General features: G+C 44.9%; 2 protein-coding genes across 7 annotated transcripts in view; one reads left to right on the forward strand and one right to left on the reverse strand.

Moving 5' to 3' along the window:
* Positions 1–5,441, forward strand: part of als2b (alsin Rho guanine nucleotide exchange factor ALS2 b) — a 128,036-nt gene extending 122,595 nt beyond the window's left edge. For all 5 annotated transcript variants that reach the window (XM_072578396.1, XM_072578399.1, XM_072578397.1 and 2 more), the window contains 3 exons: positions 125–274; positions 1,938–2,034; positions 2,421–5,441. In XM_072578396.1, coding sequence (XP_072434497.1) covers positions 125–274; positions 1,938–2,034; positions 2,421–2,459 — 286 coding nt within the window. In that variant the 3' untranslated portion in view covers positions 2,460–5,441. The remainder of the gene's footprint in view (positions 1–124; positions 275–1,937; positions 2,035–2,420) is intronic.
* Positions 5,442–10,205: 4,764 nt separating this feature from the next.
* The window catches only part of LOC140481851 (tripartite motif-containing protein 3-like), a 67,148-nt gene continuing 59,617 nt past the window's right edge, over positions 10,206–17,736 (reverse strand). For both annotated transcript variants that reach the window (XM_072578401.1, XM_072578402.1), the window contains 2 exons: positions 13,663–14,975; positions 10,206–12,306 (listed from right to left, as the gene is read on the reverse strand). In XM_072578401.1, coding sequence (XP_072434502.1) covers positions 11,596–12,306; positions 13,663–14,975 — 2,024 coding nt within the window. In that variant the 3' untranslated portion in view covers positions 10,206–11,595. The remainder of the gene's footprint in view (positions 12,307–13,662; positions 14,976–17,736) is intronic.

Below are 17,736 nucleotides of genomic sequence, written 5' to 3' on the forward strand. Positions count from 1 at the left end.
CCTCTGGTCATGTACCAACGTGGTCTCCTTCTGGACTGGTTTCCATTGCAAAATGTCATGAATCATGGCAGAGTTACATTCCCAGGACCTCCTGCTTATGAAAAACTGCCTTTTCTCCCAACAGCACAACCTTCACACCAGCTGACAAGCTGAATGTTATCCAGCAGACCTTTGAGGAGATCACACAGGAGGTCCTGACTATGCTGCAAGAAGACTTTCTTTGGTCCATGGATGATCTCTTCCCTGTCTTCCTGTACGTGGTGCTTCGAGCAAGGTGAGTGTGCTTTTCAATACTCTAAGTAGCCCCTTTCTGTACAAATCACACTTACACCCACATTGTAGTCTTCTCTCATCTCTCAGAAATCTGTTTTGTCTGCAGTTAGTTGTCAACTCGAAGACCAAGCCTCCTTGCAAAATATCAAATGATGGTACAACACAACACTATCCTACACTATTTTGTACCCAATGACAGTACAGGAGCTTCTGGTGTCTTTCATGTAAAGTGCTGCTGTGCGATTCTGAGCTGGGGTAGGAAAAAAAACTAGGTTTGTTCAGCTGTTTTTACCGACTTGTACTAGAATCCCTGGAAAGTGATTGGTTTGTGTTCCCCTCCACCCTAATTCCCACCCAATAAATTCTTGATCTATATCAGGTATGTGCACTGGGTCTGGGAGGAGTGTGAGAAGTGCTTAGGCTGGTGGAGATTGTACTCATTTCCTCTCCTCGATGTAAAAATGGCAGCACTATTCTTCAAGAAACTGTCCCATCCCTACCCAACTGCTCAAACCTTGTGTGCCCTGGGTGTAAATATGGGCAGGACAGTGGGACATCACTACGTTATACGATCCTGTTCACAAGCCTCTGGCAGGACCCACATCCATTGAGCAGGCATCCTCCCAGTTCTTCAAACTCTTCCTTACCTGACACCGTCACACAGCAGTGATTAACTGCAGAAAGCCCGACTGATGTACTTTGTACCCCTTGGCCACTCTAGCAGTCAGTCACCCTTTCAACACTGAGAAAAAGAAGGACTTGCATTCTTGTTGCACCTTTGGCAATCTCAGGATATCTCAAAGTACTCAAATGCCAATAAAGTACTTCTGAAATGAAATCACTGTTGTTATGTAATAAATGTAGAGGCCAATTTATTCGTGGTAAGCTCCCACAAATATCATTGTGATATTGATCAGGAATTTGTTTTTGTAATGTTGTGCAAGGGATAAATATTGGCCAGGGCACCACGAAGAACACCCCTCTTCCTCTTCAAATAATGCCACAGGATCCCTTTTACATCCAGCTAAAAAGGCACACATGGGTCTTGGTTCAATGGTCATCTGTAGGATGCCATCTTCAGTGCAGCATGCCCCCAGTACTACACTATAGCTTCAGCCAGGATTGTGTGGTTGAATATCTGGAATGGGACATGAACTTATAACCATCTCATTCAGGGATTGAGGTGCTTGCTGCTCACTGAATCAAACTTGGTCAGAGACAAAAAAAACTGCAGATGCTGGAATCCAAGGTAGATAAGCAGGAGGCTGGAAGAACACAGGAAGCCAGGCAGCATCAGGAGGCAGAGAAGTCTTGAAAAAGGGTTACATTTGAAATGTTGACTTCTCCACCTCCTGATGCTGCCTGGCTTGCTGTGTTGTTACAGCCTCCTGCCTGTCTATTCACTGAATCAAGACTGAAACTTCGGCTGTTCTACATGTGCAAGCACACGCCCTCACCACAGCTCCCTCAGGACAATTCCATATGCACAGCCAGACAACTAACTCCAAATGACTCACCAACCATGATATATCCTTCTGAAACTTTTGTTGCCTAGTTCAACTTGGGTATTGAAACCTTCCCTTCTGGTTGGACATCACTCGTGCATCATTTTGGGAAAGGCTAAAAATTGCTTTCTTATATAAAGTTGCATTCTTTTACTATAGGATCAGGAATTTGGGCTCAGAGGTTCATCTGATTGAAGATCTGATGGATCCTTCAGTACAGCACGGAGAACAGGGGATCATGTTCACCACCCTGAAGGTTAGTATGGGACAAATATAGTACTTAGGGATGAGGGAGGAAAAGAGGGATTGTCACTGGGAGAGGGAGGGAAGGATGGGAGTATGTTGCTGGGGGAGGGAGGGAAAGAGGGAATAGGTTGCCGGGCTCAGGGAAGGAGGAACAGAACACTGGGAGGAAGGGGACAGGTTGCTGAGAAGAAACGCAGGAATGGGTTGCTGGTAGAGGGAGAACGTGGGTCACACCGAATGTGCTGCCTGGGTTCATGCACTGTTAGAAAGCTGTGTTAAGAAGCGAGCCATGCAAGCTCTGTGCAAACCATTGGAACAAGGGACAAGGCTGTATTTGCAATAATGTGTAAAATGCTTTTCACTAACAATTTAATATTGTTTTGTATTGATCTGCAGGCCTGCTATTATCAAATTCAACATGAGAAGCTAACATAGGACAACACAGACCTTTCCTCTCCATTCCCTTCCTCTGACTCAAATGGACTATACAACATTTGGATGGCTGGCCTGTGGATGCAGATGTGGTGTATTCGAGCACCCAGTTAGAGACAAACCCGTTTTGGTCTTGACCGTGTTCTGTCACTCTCACTCACTCCCGAGATCTCTCACTGAGTTGTGTTCTCATTCAGATGCTCATTTTGCTTATCTCTCTTCCCTGCCTTGCACACTCATTCACCCACCTTCCTTACCTTCCTTGCACACACATTTGCTCAGCCTCCCTCATTTGCTTCCAACCTCGCGTGCACCTGAATACTTTTGCCTGGGTGTACACTCCCACAGTGACGGAATTTGACCTGAAAAGTTTTAAATCTGAACAACTGAGGTTAACTTTTTACAGTTTATTTCACATGAAATGTTTTTATATGGTGTTTCATTGGATAACAAAAGAAAATTGGTTAGGACTTATCCTAGAGTAACAATGCACCAGAATCAAGAAATGAAATGACTGACAATGTATTTGTGTTGTTACAGAATAGACTAATTGGAAAGTGAGTACAGAGAACTGTTCCAGTATTTGGGGACATAATTCTGTCTGCTATTACACTGAATATTAGAGACATGTGGCACTGCTATTTCTCAGTCTCCTGGAACCCCCTCATTTCACCTGTTGAGTAGGGACAGAGACAGGGGGGACATTACGCCTGCATACTTTAGGGGTTCAGGAAAGACAACAATGTAATGGCAAGTCAATATCAAATGTTAATGAGACCACAATTGGAGAAGTGTGTACAGTTCCTGAACTCCACACTACAGGAAGGATGTTGAGACATGAGTGAATTAGCTTCATTAGGAAGCTGTGTGGTTTGGTGAATTGACAAAACTTGAAAAATCAGAATTGTTTTCATTAGAACAGAAGATGGGCGAGGTTAGATAGACTATGTCCAATAGTTGGTCTGGTATGGAATGATGTGGGCAGTGGGGGACACTCACAGAGGAATCATGGTAAGTACATGGTTCAGCATCAAAAAAGGTGTAGGATTATATAAGGTATTTTGGAAAAGTAACAAGCAGTCTTAGAGGATTGTGAGGCTGTGAAATTCACCTCATAAATTAATGGGGAGCCATGTTATTTCCATTAGTTTCTACAAATTCCAGTTGTTTCTATTTGTAGTTGTGACTGGTTGGTTGAGTTGGGACCTCCTTCTGCCCATGGTTTCTGATCTTCATTATTCCTCCCCTTCATTGCTTTGAGCACATATTGGAAAACATGGGTAATAATTGTAAAAGAGATTTGAAACCCTGTCCCACTTGGATACACCTCAAACCCTCTTTGTTTTGCCCACTATACAAAGCTGTGGCACCTTTTGGGGTTTCATTGTTCAAAGGGTGTTTTGATTAATTCCAGATGTCAGTTGCCACTTTTTCATTGTGTTGACACCAGCTGAGGTCCGATTTCTTTTTATATTCCTGCTTTTTCTTTAACCATTTTCAGAATCATCAAACGTGTGTCTTCCTGAGTCATCTGTACAAATTCACTTGATAATTCTGAAATTCCCCCCTCTATCTGCTCTAAACTTCCAGTTTTGCCTCATTTTTAGATTTCCCCCTCAGTGTCTGTCCCTTCTGAAAACCAGTGATCTCTTTCCTGTGACTGGCCATCTGACCTCCACACAGTACTCCAAATGTGATTGATCAGTGTCTAATGCAGTCACTTGACACGTAAATGTGGAATATAGATCTAAAGTAAAAGGTGCAGTACTGGAAATGTATTGCTCTGTCCCTCGTACTCTCTGAGGTATCCGATTTCCCTGAGATGGATGGGGATAGCACTGACCCTCTCAAGGTCACAGCTCTTCTTGAGGTACCTCTGCACTGCAAACCCGTGTACATTTTGTGATTGTCCAGGAATCATGTGATTTCACCCTCTGCTAGGGGAACAGGGTATCTGCTGTGTGCAGATGGAGATAGGAACGTGAGAAGGTTAAATTCTCCTCTGGGATGACAGGCTGCCCAAAGTGTTTCAATATAAACTGGCTTCCCATTGAGAGTAGGTTATGTTCTCTTGTGATCTGCGTGCATGTTGAGTTGCGATAGGGAACACTAAATGATTCTCCCACTCTTTATTTAAGTGCCCTGTCAGTGAGAGACATGGGATGTGGAATCTTTGCTTAAGGATAGGCACGAGGGGCAGTGTGGGTGACTTATACATAATATAAGGCTACTTTGCCTGTTTAAACTTCCTGCACAGATTGCTTCCCACCTGCTGTCTGCATTTCCGATGGCCAGTCATTGCTTGAGGTCTGTAGGACATTTTAATGATTAATTCCTGTAACATTTTGCTCCCCTCCACTTCTGCCTCCCAAGCTGTATTTTCTATAATCCTGTTAACCCTTTGATAAATGGGCCAGAGCATTGAAGAATCATTTGTTGTAACTCTTTCACTGGCTGTGGGGTTCAGTGGGTAGCTTATTCACCTCAGAGCCTTAAGATTAAGGGTCACACCCCACACCAGAGTCCATGATCCAGATTGAAACTCTGGTTCTGAGGGAGTGTTGCACTCCTGGAAGTGCCATCTTTCAGTTGAGACATAATGAGAAGATGGTCCCAAAGACTGAGTCAGATAATTAAAAGAAAGTCCCTCATAATAATTTGATCAGGACATGCAAGTAATTCTGAAGCACATGAAGAATCTCAGGGTTATGAACCCTGCCTTTGATACTGCTGCATTGAGAGTGCTTTACAGATTCAGTCCTGTAAAATATTGTCACACTTGTATTGCAGTATTCTATTTATTAATAAAAGGTTTAATATTTTGTAGTCTTGTGAAAACATTGAAGAGATTGAATATAAATCTAAAATGTGTACAGAGAATTGTTTTAAAACTGACATTGTATATTGTGTTTCACAGTATATTGGATTATTGTGATCCACAATGGCTGCAATAAAGTGGAACTCGCGCCTCCTCAGGCACCTTTATTGTTTTGTACCTGCAATTCATTTTGTCTCCTTCATGTACAGCTGATGTGACATAGTCATTACATAAAGGTTATGTGTGTCCTGATAGTTGTGAGCAGTTTTCACCTTCACAGTTAAATGTTCCTTTATAAGAGGGAAAAACAGAGTAATTTGCATTTTCAACAGATAATTTTGAAAATTTCTTTAACAATTCACTTTATCCTCTCCACTTTCACATGAAAGCATTCCCCCCATCCCTCAGGTCATGCAAACTGGAATTTGCCTTCTTCCACTTTCCATTTTTAGTTCAAACCAGATTCCACGCAAATACCAGCCCCACCCTCTCATTTCAGTTGATTCCATAATCTCTACCATCTTTGACACTTCAGCCTGACATTTGCGTTCCTCCTCTCTTTTTCACATCTGGCCCTTACAATCCCTCAACTGTTCAGAGCAGGTCCAAGGCTGAGAATTCTATCTTGAGTGACTCATTTTCTCACTCCCCTTCTACAAGGCACAAACAGCAAGAGTGTGATGGTGTACTCTTTACTCACTTGAATGACTACAGCTCCAACAGCACTCCAGAAACTTGATACCATCGGTGCAAAGCTGCCCACTTTATTTGGCAAGCTATCCATCACCACCTACATTCATTTCCTCCGTCACCGATGGCAGTGTGTCTTGTACCATCTATAAGATGCACTGCAGCAATATGTATTGCCTCCCTGGACTATGTCTTCCAACCCTGCAAACCCTCAGAATGAAGACAACAGATTGATGAAAGAACCACCACGTGCAACTTCCCCTCAACCCACATATCACTTGAACTGTATTAACATTTCCTCACTTGCTGCTTCAAAATCCTGTAACGCTCTTCAGTGTCAAAAGAGGTGTACCTGCACCACATGGACTGCAGTCATCCAAGAAGGCAATTCGATCATTATTTTAAAGGGATAGGCAACAAATGTTGGCCTTGTCAGTGATAACAACTTAGGATAAATAATACTAAAAAATCTTGAATGGTCAACGACTGCCCCCGCTAATTGAAACTGACCCATTTTGAATTCCTGGTAGCTTGTCTCCTCTCCCATTTTCCCTAAGTTGCCATTTCCCACTGTTCCCTTGCCAAGCAGTACACTCAATCTCTGCCCTTCCCCTTCACTGCCATCTCTGTCATTGGGAACCAAACTGGTAGGTGTAAATGGCTGTGCAAGATGATGTGCATGAACTGAAATTTGTGTGGAGAGCTGTGAGAATGTAAATAAAAATCATGGAAATATGAGGTGATGCAGAGCGTACAATGAAAATTAAAGTATTATATTTGATAATAAGAGACACAACTAGGGTAGACTGCCTCCTGGTTATGGGGATTGCCCTGAGGACAGCTTTAGTAAATAGGCCTATATTATCTGGAATTCAGAAATGATCCCCCATTTCCATATTAAATCCTATTGCTGTCTTGCTCCTAATGTTGATTTAAACTGTGTTATTTATTTGATTTTCATCATTCTTGAGAACACATGAACATTGTTGGCTAGGCCAGCCTTTATTGTCCATCCCTGATCACCTTCGAGAAGGCGGTAATCAACACCTACCTTGAATGTAGTTGAATAGGTTTCTGGACCATTGTATACCAGACTGTTAAGGATGGTAGGTAAGTTAATCGAGAAGATTATTAGAGATGAGATATACATGCATTTGGAAAGACAATATTTGATGAGGAATAATGATGTAGAGGACTGGAGTGGACAAAGTTCAAAATCTCAACGTCGGGTTACATTCCAACAGTTTATTTGGAAGTATAAGCTTTCAAAGCGCTGTTCCTTCATCAGGTAGCTAGTGGGACAGGATCATAGGACACAGAATTTATAGTAAAAGGTCAAAATGTTATACAATTGATGCAGAGTGTTGAACAAACCTAGATTGGTGTTAAGTCTTTAATCACTTAGAATGGTGATCCTGCCCCACTAGCTACCTGACGAAGGAGCAGTGCTCCAAAAGCTTGTACTTTCAAATAAACCTGTTTGACTATAACCTGGTGTGTGATTTTTAACTTTATAGTTTCCAGGTTTTTCTTTGCAGCCCTTCTTGAATTCGGGCACAACATTCACCATCTTCCAGGAGCTCATCTGTGCCCAATGATGATGCAAAAATATCAGCCAGGTACACCCCTTATGCTAGGTACTTAAGATTTAATCTGTTGTTGGGACATGAAACTGTGACTATAAAAGTGAGGTAGATTTTGAGGATCCAGAATGTAGCACTGCAATTGATACAAGGTTTGAGGTTCTTGCAATTTTGTATGAAGAGGAGCAGGGCTTCAGTGAGGATAAGCAAACTGAGCATTATCATGTACTGGCTGTTCAAGTGTAGGGAGTTTGAAAGTAATGTAACTATGTTAAGGATAGTCTAGAGGGGGATAGATACCAGTCTGAGTGGGAGTGCTTAAGGCTGTGTTGGCTGCTTTGAGCCATGGTTAAAGGCAGCTTGGGCTCCAGGAACTTGGAATAGGAGGAGAAGGATCCAGCTGTCATTGTCCACATAAGTACTGACTGCATACGTAGAATTAAAAGGAAGATTTTGTTGAGTGGGTATTAACAACTGGGGGTAAAATTAAAAATAGAACCACAAATAGTAATCATTTTGAGGTTTTAAAGAGTTCAGTGCTTGTCTCAAACTGGTGTTATAGAAAGGGGGTTTGATTCTGGGGGCTTTGGAAACAGTACTGCAAATTCAGAATGCTGTACCCTTGGGACCCTGCTGGGATCATCTTGTTGAATCATATAACACAGGCTATAGAGAGGTCTGAAAATGAAACAGTATGAAAGTGAAGTGTAATTTGGAACATTAAAGAAAAAGGATAAGGGAGGTGGTGGTCTTGTAGTAACTGTACCAGTCCAGTAATCCAGACACTTGGTGAATGTTCTACAGCCACGAGGTCAAATTCCACTATGGAGGATGGTAAAATTTGAATTTGGTAGATATCTAGAATTAAAAGCTATGCCTGATGATAAACATCAGTCAATTGTTGAAACCTTGTTGGTTCATTGATGACCTTGAGGGGGAAGAAATCTGCCATCCTTATTTGATTTGGGCTATTGACTTTAGTACTGGTAACTCTCAAATGCTGTTGGAATTGCCCTAGCAAGACACTCAATCGTGTCAGTCAGCCAAGAAGCCAAAATGAAAGGAACAAAACTGGTCAGATACTGGCCATTTAGATAAGCACCAGAAACAATGCCTAGAAATTTAACCCCTCAAAACCCTCCTTACTAACATAAGGGGCTTAAGCCAAAAGTGGGAGACCGGGCCTGTTCTGTTGTGCTCATGGATCCAAGCTATCACAATCCCTTTCCACCAGCAGAACAGACCCACTAGAGTTGGCAATACTGTGATAAGAAGTCAGGAACAAGTTACCCTGAAAATCCAAGGTAATCACTGAGGTCAATACGCAGCAGCAATTTCCGGAACTGGAAATCAATGAATTGGCATGCCCAGTGGTGAAAGTGGAGCTGCCATGTAGCTGCACAGCTTAGTCAGAACATTGATCGCCAAAACCTGCATGTTGTCCCACTCCAAGTCTCATACTAGGTTGGCTTGGTACTTGGCCGTCACAAATTCAAAATCTTGCAACTCACTTGCAAAAACAGCACTGTTTATGTCTCCACACCCTAATAACCACAGTGGTTCAAGAAGGCAGCTCATCAACCCTGTATCCAGCGCAGTTTCAGTTGGACAGTAAATGCTGGCCCAGCTAGTGATACCCACATTCCTTTAATCAAAAAATGTGTAGGGTAGTGTTGCAGGTAATGTGAACCATGGTGTGGAGGGAAGGGACAAAGTACACAAATATAAGAATGCACCAGCAAGTAAGGTCAGAATAGAAAAATTTGATCAAGACAGAATTGAAGGCTCTTTATCTGAATGTATGCAGCATTTATAACAAGATGGATAAACTAATTGCACCAATGAAAATAAAGAGGTATTATCTGTTAGCCATGATTGAGATATGGACACAAAAGTGACCATGGTTGGGATCTGAATGTTCAAGCATATTTCATATTTTGGAAGAACAGGCAGTGGGGTGGCTTTGTTCGTAAAGGAAGTGGTATAGATCTTCAGCTGGAATCATGATGTTGCAAAAAAAAGCCTTGATTATTCTTGCAATGTAACTTTTCTAAGGCATGCATGTAGACCAGAGGAGCAGAAACTCCCCCATTGCCTTCCTTCCATTGGCTCTGACCACCTTCCATGCCTTTCCTCCAGGGGTCTAGCTTCCCTCAACAGTCCTAACCACACACCCACCCAAATCCCAAATTCCCCACTACTACCAGACACAACCATTCTCCCCATCCTGTCCTCCCTCATACTCCGCTCCACTGATATGTACCACAATCTCAGAGCTGCTCTAAGAATCACTGCTTTCTTAGCACGTGCCATGACTGTATTCTGGTTGACTGGAGATGGGAACCAAGGATGGATATGGGACTTCCCATTGTCACCCTTTGTTCTGTTCAGACTGGATTAACTGGAGTTGGAGACAGTTGTTTTCCAAAGCCAAGCTTCTCCCATCTCTAATCCTCTGTTCTAAAGGTATGCTCATGATGCACTATGGGTCCCTCAACCCAACCCCAAAGCTGTTCTTCAGCCCTGTTTGAGACTAATCAGTAACAATGGCTGTAATATTAGGAGTTACAGCCTGGACAGTTACAACCCTGGACAGTTGACTAGATGTGATCTCCACCCTGTCCCTGCCAGACATTCCTCCCAACTGAGGTCCCACAAGTTCCTAACATTCAGTCTGTTTTGTCCCACTGGACGGCACCGCAGAATTCAAGCCCTGCCATTCCTGGAGTTGTACCAAATGTTAACATTTTCATTTTAAAATTACCTGACTCAGACCAAAGTGATTGAAATCATGGACCTGATTTCTGTTGAACAAGACTTATTATTTATTAGAAGTAATTAGACTATAGCTACATTAAAACAGATATAAACCATTGGCAAATAATTATTAAAACTCCAATCCCTTTATAAGCTCCCATACAAACACACAATTATGGAAAAAGAATTATTGGCCAAAGTAGAAAAACCCCAAAAGTCAGCTCAATGATCTTTGCTTCTCAGTTCTGACTTTTGAGATGATCCTCCTTTGACTGTTTGTTATTCAGATATTTTTTCTTTGACCATAAGCACTGGTCTGTGAGTAACACAGTGTGACTAATTCACTTGTAAAATGCCTCTGATTTATCAATTCAAAAGTCGCAAGTCATAGCAACTGCTGCAGGAAAGATGACTGATTTTCTTCAGGCTTAAATTAAGATTGTGATTGCAGAGAATAGGCAACTTCTGGGCTGGGAGAAGATTTGCATACTTCTTTTCTTACCTCTGTCTCACAGGTCTCTGTAATTTTCTTCCAGTTCCAAGCTGATCCAAGCCATCAAAGAACTAATCTCACGGTTGTTAGCAAGCAAAAGATCTCTGTCATTGAGAAGGCTAGTCACTAGTCCATAGACCAATCAACTTTTTATTGCCAGTAAGTATGGCATCAGAACACACCCTCAGTTCCAAACTGTCTACAAGTCAAACTTCAATACTGCTTGTTCACACAATTGTTTAAAATACCTACCAGGGGTATTAATTTGGAACAAATTAATACTGATGCTGGAATCAGTACTGAAAACAACAAATGTTGGAAATGCTGTTCCCTCCACATTTCACTTCAACTCTGATGAAGAGTCTTCTAAACTCAGAAACATTAGCTGGTGCTCTCTCCATGGATGTTGAGTCAAAAAGTGTGCCACTGGAAAAGCACAAAGGGTCAGGCAGCATCCGAGGAGCAGGAGAGTTGATATTTCCAGCATAACCCCTTCATCAGCCCTTCCTGATGAAAGGCTGATGTCCAAAACGTTGACTTTTCTCTTTGGATGCTGCCCGACTTGCTGTGCTTTCTAATGCCACACTTCATGACTCTAACTCTCCAGCATCTGCAGTCCTTGCTTTCTCCATGGATGCTGCCTGACCTGCTATGATCTTCAGCATTTCATGGGTATTAGGTTACTTGCTTTTCAAAACTGCAGCCACTCTTTCAAACACTAGTTTTGCAATCAGTTCTTTCTCATTTTGGGCCCCGGTGTTAACAACATAAAAGTTAAAATACACAGTCCTTACAAGTTTAAAATGTCTGGATCCTGTGATTCTCACGGTCACTGACGATGATGTCCCCTCTAGAGAAGGCTACACCCTCAAGTCCTTTGACCTGTCCATCTCCAGTCCCCCAGCTCCCAAACGCCTGCAAGAATGTTCCATCTTGCCGGAAGAGCTGGACCCGATTGTTCCCACTGTCTCCCACCAGGATGTTTCCCTGGTGGTCCACCGCCACACCACGGGGGTACTTGAACTGTCCCAGAGCCGTACCCTCGCAGCCGAACCTGCTAAGGAACTTCCCGGACTTATCGAAGATCTGGATGCGGTGATTGCCGCTGTCACTGACCACCACCTGGTCCTGTGGTCCAATGGCCACGTAATGGGGCTGATCTAGCTGACCATCACCCATCCCACGGCAGCCAAACTTAAGAACAAACCTGCCGTCTGAGGTGAAGAGTTGCAGCCGATGGTTGTCCTTGTCACAGACATAGATGCAGCCTGTGCGATCAACAGCTACCCCCCAGGGGTAACTCAACTGCCCGTCTCTGGCTCCTTCGTGACCAAAGGCCCGGATGAAGTGGCCCAAGTGATCGAAGAGCTGCAGCCTGTGGTTGTAGCGGTCAGCAGTGACAATCCAACCCTGGTTACTGACGGCCACACCAGCCAGGCAATCGAATTCCCCCTCACCACTGCCGTATGACCCAAAGCTGTGGAGGAAACGACCGCTCCTGTCAAATACCTGTTTGGGAGAAGTCACAGGAGGGACAGACACTGTAACCATTTGTTAGCAGAGAGGTGACAGAGGGTGGTTGGGGGGGAAGGGGAATGAAAACTATAACCAACAATCTCAAATGTTAGTACAAAACTTCTACTTTTGAAAACCACACACACAAATCAAATTTCCATCTGTAGTCTGAAGCTACATAGGAAACAATAAATATATTTCAGAGGAGACTGCACAAGCAGACCAGGGAGAAGGGAACAGATATTTACAATGACTGATTTAAATGTAAAAATGTGGAATGGGGCTCGATTGTGCATAAGCACTGGAATGGACTGGTTATGCCAAAGGCTAATTTCTGTACATATATCTTAGGTAATACTTTGCAGAACTAAATGAATTGTGTATACTACAGATAAAGGACTCACCGTATGGACATGGCAGCTCCTGTGTACTATAGATATTGGATTCACTATGTGTACTATAGGTACAGGACCTATTGTGGCATAGATACCAGATTCACAGTTAGTACGAAGGATACTTGATCTATTATTTGTACACTAGATAATTGGACTTAATGTGTGTGTTTTAGATATAGTACTCACTGTGAGTACTATAGAAACTGAATTCATGGTGTGTTACATAGGGCTAATTATATGTCCTATAGAAACTGAATTATTCTGTGTAATATAGATGTTGAACTCATCATGTTCACTGTTGTAACAGGATGTATCTCATGTACGGTAAATACAGGACTCCCTGAAATTTCTGATGTGGAGGTGCCGGTGTTGGACTGGGGTGAACAAAGTTAAAACTCACACAACACCAAGTCATCATCCAACAGGTTTATTTGAAATTACTCGCTTTCGGAGCATTGCTCCTTCATCAGGTGCAGTGCTCCGAAAGCTAGTGCTTCCAAATAAACCTGTTGGACTATAACCTGGTTGTGTGTGATTTTTAACTTTGTCCACCCCAGTCCAACACCAGCAGCTCCACATCATTAAACTCAGGGTGTCCTATATTATAGTAACTGGATTAAACCTGTCTTGCACAGGTACTTGATTCTGTGGGCGCATTAGATACTGAAATCATTCTGTGCATTCCAGATACAGATTTACTGTGTATTGTCAATACTCAGTTAGTTCCAAATTTCAGATATTAGGTTATGTGGTCGTTATTTGTAGCTGGATTCTCTATTCTATACATACTTAAAAACCCAACAATTAGGGTAAGAAGTCAATCCCTGAGTGAGCTGTAACATTCATTGAGATTATGTCTGATCTTCTGCATCGCCTCTACCCACCCACCCGGTTGCTCTACCTGCCTGATTTCAGTGTCCGATCTGCTAGTTAGCAGATTTTACTGACATTTTACCTGCACTCTGTGGTTACTGCTGTCTGCCACCACCAGGTCACCTTCCAGAGTCACAGCCACCCCTCGTGGCCATGTGAAATGACCCAAGTCACTTCCTTTTGATCCTATCTTGCATTTCATGCGGCCTTTTTCTTGATAGTGAAGCTGGAGGTTACGATCAGACAGTTGGAAATCCGAAAAGTGGCTGCCAATGCCCTGCAACTTGATCACAAGAGTCTGGGGGTCCGCGGAGCTTAAAATGTTTGCTCTTTGCCCTGCCCGCATCCTTTTGGTTAAATTGTTAGTCGATGCATTGGGCAGTCGGTTGGATGGGTTGGTTAGAAACAGTGGGGGATACATTTCAACGCTGTCTGCGGTAGAAGTGAGGCTTGGGTATGACCTCTGAAATTCCTGACCGTTGAATAAAGGGGACAATGCTGTAGAGTCTTTTGTAACCCAGGTTACTTTTCCAAAGCAGATGGTGTTAGGGTAGAAAGCAGTATTGGGCACAAACATGAGACTTTGTGGCTGATCCTGGTCAGGTGTCTCCAACTGCCTGATGTAGTCGATCAGCTCTTTAGATTGTTGGTGTAGCTGCCAGAGCTCAGTACTTGGGAGGTTTCTGTTGTCAGCCAGCCTGCTGTCAACGCTGTCACAGTGGCTGCATACAGTGGCAAAACCAAGCTCAAGATCCTCCTGCTTTCTCCGCAGAGTCCTGCTTGAGCCTTGTACCAGGCTCTCCACCTCTAGAATTAATGCCTGCTCCTGCTCCTTTAACCCAGCCAGGTACTGTTCCGCACTGCAGTGGATTTCAGCTTGCACTGCTTCTCTGTTCTCCTGAAGAGACACGGACCTCCACTCCAGGTCCCCAAGGGCATCGGAGAGTTTAGGAATGGACCTTCTCAACTGGGACACCAAGCTTCTGAGGTCCCACTGCAGCTGCTCCATATGCAAGAGGTGGCAGGACTGGCAAAGCTGTTTCTGGCAGTGGTGGCACGTAGCCAACTCTTCCTTCAAGCTGCACGAGCCACAGGTCAGAGCCCTGCCATTATCGGCCTGGCTGGCCATTTGTCCCAGGGGGATGTCCAGAAAGCCAAGGATGGTCCTGTTGCTTGGGAACCCGATGACTCCTTCTTGGGGGATGGCATGGACGTTCCGACATTCAGGGCATTTCACCTCTCTTCCATCTTGGTCCACCAGGCTGCTCAGGCAGGGATCTTGGCAGAAAGTGTGCTGGCAAGGCAGGAGCTTAGGCCTATTATAACGCTCAAGGCAAACTGAGCAGGTCAGCAGCTCCTCAACCAGGTGACGGTTCATTTCCTGTTCTTCGAAGCCTGTTGACGACAGAAGCACAGTTAGAGCAGCTTCCCTTAACCCACATTATGACTCCACCATCCAATGTCCAATTGAATTGATGGGTGAGGAGTTACACAGGAAATAGTCCCTAAGGAGCTCATCCTTTCCATATCTACAACTTTGGGGCAATTCCTGACCTCAGCACATTCAGGCCAAGGTAGGGAACCTCGTCAGGCCTTCACACATATGACTGCTCCCGACCACCCTGACAGTACAGGTGTACACACCAGCTGAGATCTGAATTGGGTCAACTGTGCTACAAATGTATTAACACTTGAATTAGGAGCAGGAATAGGCGATGCTAGCCCCTCAAGCCTTGTCAACCATTCAATAAGATCATGGCTGACCTGATGTTACTTCAAATTCACTTTATCTTTCTATATCTTTCTGTTGTCTCCTTACGTCCTCTTCACAACTTACTTTCCTACAAAAGTTCAGTGTCATCAACAAATTGGCAACTATACTTTCTGTCTCTGCACCTCAGTCATTTCTATAAATTGGGCACAGTTGAGCTGCCAGCAACAATCACTGTGGCAAACTACTTATTACACCTGGGTAAAAACAATGACTGCAGATGCTGGAAACCAGATTCTGGATTAGTGGTGCTGGAAGAGCACAGCAGTTCAGGCAGCATCCAAGTAGCTTCGAAATCGACGTTTCGGGCAAAAGCCCTTCATCAGGAATAAAGGCAGTGAGCCTGAAGCATGGAGAGATAAGCTAGAGGAGGGTGGGGGTGGGGAGAGAGTAGCATAGAGTACAATGGGTGAGTGGGGGAGGAGATGAAGGTGATAGGTCAGGGAGGAGAGGGTGGAGTGGATAGGTGGAAAAGAAGATAGGCAGGTAGGACAAGTCTGGACAAGTCATCGGGACAGTTACTGAGCTGGAAGTTTGGAACTAGGGTGAGGTGGGGGAAGGGGAAATGAGGAAACTGTTGAAGTCCACATTGATGCCCTGGGGTTGAAGTGTTCCGAGGCGGAAGATGAGGCGTTCTTCCTCCCGGCGTCTGGTGGTGAGGGAGCGGCGGTGAAGGAGGCCCAGGACCTCCATGTCCTCAGCAGAGTGGGAGGGGGAGTTGAAATGTTGGGCCACGGGGCGGTGTGGTTGATTGGTGCGGGTGTCCCAGAGATGTTCCCTAAAGCGCTCTGCTAGGAGGCGCCCAGTCTCCCCAATGTAGAGGAGACCGCATTGGGAGCAACGGATATAATAAATGATATTAGTGGATGTGCAAGTAAAACTTTGATGGATGTGGAAGGCTCCTTTAGGGCCTTGGATAGAGGTGAGGGAGGAGGTGTGGGCGCAGGTTTTACAGTTCTTGCGGTGCCAGGGGAAAGTGCCAGGATTGGAGGGTGGGTTGTTTGGGGGCGTGGACCTGACCAGGTAGTTGCAGAGGGAACGGTCTTTGCGGAAGGTGGAAAGGGGTGGGGAGGGAAATATGTCTCTGGTAGTGGGGTCTTTTTGGAGGTGGCGGAAATGTCGGTGGATGATTTGGTTTATGCGAAGGTTGGTAGGGTGGAAGGTGAGCACCAGGGGCGTTCTGTCCTTGTTACGGTTGGAGGGGTGGGGTCTGAGGGCGGAGGTGCGGGATGTGGACGAGATGCATTGGAGGGCATCTTTAACCACGTGGGAAGGGAAATTGCGGTCTCTAAAGAAGGAGGCCATCTGGTGTGATCTGTGGTAGAACCGGTCCTCCTGGGAGCAGATCCGGCGGAGGCGGAGGAATTGGGAATACGGGATGGCATTTTTGCAAGAGGTAGGGTGGGAAGAGGTGTAATCCAGGTAGCTGTGGGAGTCGGTGGGTTTGTAAAAAATGTCAGTGTCAAGTCGGTCATCATTAATGGAGATGGAGAGGTCCAGGAAGGGGAGCGAGGTGTCAGAGATGGTCCAGGTAAATTTAAGGTCAGGATGGAATGTGTTGGTGAAGTTGATGAATTGCTCAACCTCCTCGCGGGAGCACGAGGTGGCGCCAATGCAGTCATCAATGTAGCGGAGGAAAAGGTGGGGAGTGGTGCCGGTGTAATTACGGAAGATCAACTGTTCTACATAGCCAACAAAGAGACAGGCATAGCTGGGTCCCATACGTGTGCCCATGGCTATCCCTTTGGTCTGGAGGAAGTGGGAGGATTCAAAGGAGAAATTGTTAAGGTTGAGGACCAGTTCGGCTAAACGAATGAGAGTGTCGGTGGAAGGATACTATTGGGGACGTCTGGAGAGGAAAAAACGGAGGGCTTGGAGGCCCTGGTCATGGCGGATGGAGGTGTAGAGGGATTGGATATCCATGGTGAAGATGAGGCGTTGGGGGCCGGGGAAACGGAAGTCTTGGAGGAGGTGGAGGGCGTGGGTGGTGTCTCGAACGTATGTGAGGAGTTCCTGGACTAGGTGGGATAGGACAGTGTCGAGGTAGGTATAGATGAGTTCAGTGGGGCAGGAGCATGCTGAGACAATGGGTCGGCCAGGGTGGTCAGGCTTGTGGATCTTGGGAAGGAGGTAGAACCGGGCAGTGCGGGGTTCCCGGACTATGAGGTTGGAAGCTGTGGGTGGGAGATCTCCTGAGGTGATGAGGTTCTGTATGGTCTGGGAGATGATGGTTTGGTGATGGGGGGTGGGGTCATGGTCGAGGTGGCAGTAGGAAGAGGTGTCCTCGAGTTGACGTTTGGCTTCAGCGGTGTAGAGGTCAGTGCGCCAGACTACCACTGCGCCCCCTTTATCCGCTGGCTTGATGGTGAGGTTGGGATTGGAGCA

This window comes from Chiloscyllium punctatum, chromosome 10 (genome assembly GCF_047496795.1).
Source record: "Chiloscyllium punctatum isolate Juve2018m chromosome 10, sChiPun1.3, whole genome shotgun sequence".
Taxonomy (NCBI): domain Eukaryota; kingdom Metazoa; phylum Chordata; class Chondrichthyes; order Orectolobiformes; family Hemiscylliidae; genus Chiloscyllium; species Chiloscyllium punctatum.